This window comes from Ylistrum balloti, unplaced genomic scaffold, assembly GCF_031769215.1.
Source record: "Ylistrum balloti isolate Yb309-2 unplaced genomic scaffold, AGI_CSIRO_Ybal_v1 Utg369926, whole genome shotgun sequence".
NCBI classification, from domain to species: Eukaryota; Metazoa; Mollusca; class Bivalvia; order Pectinida; family Pectinidae; genus Ylistrum; species Ylistrum balloti.
Genome location: NW_026782041.1, coordinates 437501 through 442500, shown reverse-complemented (window position 1 = coordinate 442500; position 5000 = coordinate 437501). Strand labels below are relative to the sequence as shown.

Genomic DNA, 5000 nt, shown 5'->3' with positions numbered 1-5000 from the left:
GTAAAGCACATTTATTTGTTAAGTTGCAAATAAATTTATACATAAAGGAGAGATAACTCTACTAATCACTGTCTTTACTGACATATTTCTATATAAAGGGGAGATAATTCTTCTTACCACTGCCTTTACTGACATATTTCTATATAAAGGGGAGATAACTCTACTTATCACTGCCTTCACTGACATATTTCTATATAAAGGGGAGATAATTCTTCTTATCACTGACTTCACTGACATATTTATATATAAAGGGGAAATAACTTTACCAATCACAGCCTGGACTTCCATGTGAATACTTGATAGAGAGACGATGTTACTGATCAAAGCCTGTACTGACATATATAGGCCTGGTTGTAGATAACAGATTCACAATTGTAGTCATACCACATCCCGTCATCCACATTTATCATAGCACAGTTCTCATTTGTGGTGTTGTGATGTGGCCCCTCTCCACGGTTCCAATGACCATACTGTACGGGCGAGCCTGAAAATCATAGGTGTACTCGTATTTTCCTTGTAAATACATAAGATAAATATCAATTGAAAAACAACTCTGAGTAATGTATCATACCAAAGTAGGTAGAGTGCTTTTCAAACCTTCCCAAACAGAAATTTCTCAAACATGAGTTAATTCAAATAAATAAAGAATTAAAATCAATTAATATAATTCATATAACTTTCCAGAGTAACAATATATAAAAGTAACATTGATGAGATGGTCCATAGACTTACCATCAGTCCATGTCCAGTGTCCCTCACTAACACGGTCAGTGGCCCCTATCTCTATACATACCATCAGTCCATGTCCAGTGTCCCTCACTAACACGGTCAGTGGCCCCTATCTCTATACTTACCATCAGTCCATGTCCAGTGTCCCTCACTAACACGGTCAGTGGCCCCTATCTCTATACTTACCATCAGTCCATGTCCAGTGTCCCTCACTAACACGTTCAGTGGCCCCTATCTCTATACTTACCATCAGTCCATGTCCAGTGTCCCTCACTAACACGGTCAGTGGCCCCTATCTCTATACTTACCATCAGTCCATGTCCAGTGTCCCTCACTAACACGGTCAGTCACACTTATCTCTATACTTACCATCAGTCCATGTCCAGTGTCCCTCACTAACACGGTCAGTTACACCTATGTTTATACTTACCATCACTCCATGTCAAGTGTCCCTCACTAACACGGTCAGTCACACCTATCTCTATACATACCATCAGTCCACGACCAGTGTCCCTCACTAACACGGTCAGTGGCCCCTATCCACGCCCCCGCGTCGCTCCAGTGTAGAGACTTCAGACTCTGGTAGACGAAGTCCTGGTCTTGTTGACTGTGTATCTGTAGTAACTGTCCGCCTTGATTAGTGCACTCCGTGTTAGCATCGTTCCAAGATTTTTCTCTTTTGACAAACCTTAAACAGGAATGTCTGTAGAATTGTACGAGCGAGGCCCCAGGAAGGAATGATACACATGTCTCTTAAAAGAAAAGTAAATGTATTATTTCACAAGCTTTATCAAAAGATTTTAGTCTCTAAAACTGATATTTTCTGAACATTTTCTCTGGAGTTCCTAAGAAATACAAAATAAGTTACGTTAAGTTTTTTTCTGGTGATAATGTATAGAATTCAACTGATCACTCCAAATGGTCTGGGTTTCGTGAACATTGAACTCTAGGTTTAAAGTAGAAGCAGGAATGAAGGGATCTATTTACCGATCAAAGTAAGTGCGGGATCAAGGTGAGTTTTAGGTTTGTTACTGATGGTCGCCATTTTGTATTTCAGCTGAATTTTTATTTGGTTAGTTTCTTCCAGGAGATTTCGAAAGATACCTGCTCTTTATAAAAGCTCGCCGGGGTTATATGGAATGAATGTGGATTTGTAATGATACGCCAACGTATATTATTAATATCCTGACTGATTCATATTCAAAAGATTTACACAAAAGACACCTATTAGAGAATATAAACTTTCATTAAGAAAATTAGAGTTCGGTACAGAAGAGTCAAATGTTGAATGAGACTGCTTCATACAACTGTTTCGTCCTTCTAGATTAGGCAGTGATGCTAAGGACCTCAAATGCTAAGATCTAGAAGGCGAACAAAGAAAGTTCAAATTGATCGTAAGAAATGTCAGAATCTAGACTTGGCAGAGATTCACTCGCCCCATGATTCAATAATGTTTTGTAATTATCACAGATATGGGACTACTCTATGTACCTCTTGTTGTAGTCGGTATGGTTGTTGTTTGTGTGGTCGGTATGGTTGTTGTTTGTGTGGTCGGTTTCGGTGTCGTTGACTTCGTCGTTGTTCGGAGTGTTGTTGTAGTTCGTCGTATTTTTTCTGCAATAGGTTTATAAACAAGACACAGATGATAAATGTTTAATTGATCACACCACTAAAGGTAGTCAGCTGTCACTTTACATTTAGTACAAATGCATGTAGTCGTTACAAGTTACCAATGAGGTCCCAAAATTCTGCGTTTTTATGGCAATATGAACAACAAATAAATGCCCAGAAGTTAAATTCTACCGAATTAACGTGTTTGTATACAAATTAACTACATGACAAATAATGGTCAATTATAAGGAAATTTCGATACATTAAATTTTGATTGTAATTAATTGAGGTTAGATAAGGCAGCAAACATACCCACAAATTTATTTCGAAATATATTTACTTCTTCCTGATACAGAAAGGAAGAAAATACGACACGTCAAAAAAATACGTAAATAAACGACATCGACTAATCGCTTAATATAGTCATGGTCAACCCAAGTGAGTAAGTAAAAATTGATATTTCCCGATACGATCATGCGCGATGGCGACCAAAAATTCACCATAATCTTTAACAAACTTCTCCACCTCTAAACCAGGTCATTTTATCTGTTCGTTACCGTCATCTTGCTTGGAAATATCAAATCAACTCGTAAACACCACAGACTGCGGTAGAAGGACTATCACTCTCTAATCATCCCTTATAGAGACATTATCACACTTATAATAAAGCTTGGTGGAAATCTGTCCCTGCTGGTTTCGTTGTGGGAAAAAAATCGAGGTGGGGGGATGATTTTATAGTCTGTCGTGTCTTTTATTTTCAACCTGGTGGATATGTACGACAAGACGCCATGAATACATCTAAAAGTGAAATTGAAGAACGTAACAACGTCTTTGTGACCTGCTTCGATATGTTTTTTTTATATATAAAACCAGCAGGAATGAAAAATCAAACAAAAAGCCAATGAAAACAATGACAGACAAGAGAGGAACATACTTTGTTCCCACAGCTATGTCAATAATCTGTTTCAGATGTGACCGCCAAACTCGATGAAGGTATTGTCAAATAGAAATTACGATTTCATCCTCAGTAAATCTAGACGTATTTTTCTCAGTATAGTTCCTAGCCATATACACTGACATCTACCGCCGAAATCCTTCTTATCTACGTAACGAATTTGGAATGGTATATCGTTAGTGTGCAGAGTGGGAAAATGCCATGTTTTGATAGAAGAAATGCCCTCAGGAGAGAATGTTGATGATGTGTTAAAGTTCTCGAGTATACATTATCACAATAAGACTATAACCCTGATTTGTTACTGTACTGTGGTAAGAAGCTTGGATAAACGTCTATTGAGTGGAAGTGGATGTGTCTTCTGCCCAGCAAGGTTTCTGGAGACGAGTTTTATTTAACAATAATATATAATATGATAGATATTCATTGTATTTATTCCATTTATATAATATGCTTCGCTCAAAATTCAGCAGGAACAGGGACAACCCACCTGAAAATCAATCTCAAACAACCCCCTTTGGTTAAGAAGCTTTGTATGAAATTCGAGTCTAAATGTCCAAAGAAAACTCAAATAATCACACCAAAACTATTTTCTTTTTACAGCTACAATGACCTTGACGATTGACCTTTTGACCTGCAATCCCAAGCAAGTATTTTTGTCAAGGTTATTGTACGAAATCATATTTTCTATTTAAAGTAAAATTGGCCTTGACCTTTGACCTTTAAACTTAAAAAGCAATCCCAAGCAAGCCCCTTTGGAAATTTAGCACTGCATGCAGTCTGAGTGTAATTGTCCAAAGAAAAATCAAGTTATCGCATGAAAACCAATTTCCTATACATGGTAACACTGTCCTAGACCTTTGACCTTCAAACTTCAAAAGCTATGCCAAGCAATCATTTCTATTTCTGATAAGGAAGGACTGTATAAAGTTTGAGGTAGATCGGCCGAAGGGAACTGAAGTTAATGCAAAAATATTAATTTTCTACTTATAGTGTCAGTGACCTTGACCTTTGACTTGCGGACCTGAAAAATAATCTGAGCAAACACCTTTGGTAAAGAAGGACTGTGCGAAGTTTGAGGTTGCATGGATAAAGAGAACTGAAGTTATTGCAAAAAAGAAAAAAAAACTAATTTTCTATTAATAGTGCTAGTGATTGACCTTTGACATTCGGACCTGAAAGGCAATCCGAGTAAGCACGTTAGGTAAGGAAGCACTGTGAAAGAACTGTTTATATGGATAAATTATAGCTAAGAAATCCAATTAAATCATTATTAAGCAGGTCAAATACAACGATACTATTTGTCTTTGAGCAGATATTTCGTAGCTCTTATTGTAGGGCCCCGACATAGCACTTACTGTATTCACAGACGGATGTTTCGAGAAACAGAACACCCCCGCAGTCATAGTCGTGCCATCTTCCGCCATCATCAAGCTTCATTATCGCGCAGTCCTCGTACCCTGATTGAAACAGGAAGCCACTGTGGGACGGCCCCTCTCCTGCATGCCAGTGTGAGTAAGTCAGTTTGGTACCTTTAGAATATAAAACACTTAAGTGGTACAATCTCACAGTGATTCATATAGACTTTTATAACAAGTCATAAAAAGTAACGTTAGAGGATCCCATAAGTCAGTGGAATAGCATTAGGTTTCACAGGTTCACTCTAATAAACCTTATTTTTAAATTGTTATATCTTGAAACAAGTATA

General features: G+C 37.6%; 1 protein-coding gene across 1 annotated transcript in view; it reads right to left on the bottom strand.

Annotated features, from left to right (window-relative positions):
- Nucleotides 1–320: 320 nt before the first annotated feature.
- The window catches only part of LOC132546992 (C-type mannose receptor 2-like), an 8219-nt gene continuing 3539 nt past the window's right edge, over nucleotides 321–5000 (bottom strand). The window contains exons 3-6 of the mRNA XM_060210728.1: nucleotides 4651–4824; nucleotides 2221–2343; nucleotides 1221–1481; nucleotides 321–484 (exon numbers count right to left, since the gene is read on the bottom strand). Coding sequence (XP_060066711.1) covers nucleotides 321–484; nucleotides 1221–1481; nucleotides 2221–2343; nucleotides 4651–4824 — 722 coding nt within the window. The remainder of the gene's footprint in view (nucleotides 485–1220; nucleotides 1482–2220; nucleotides 2344–4650; nucleotides 4825–5000) is intronic.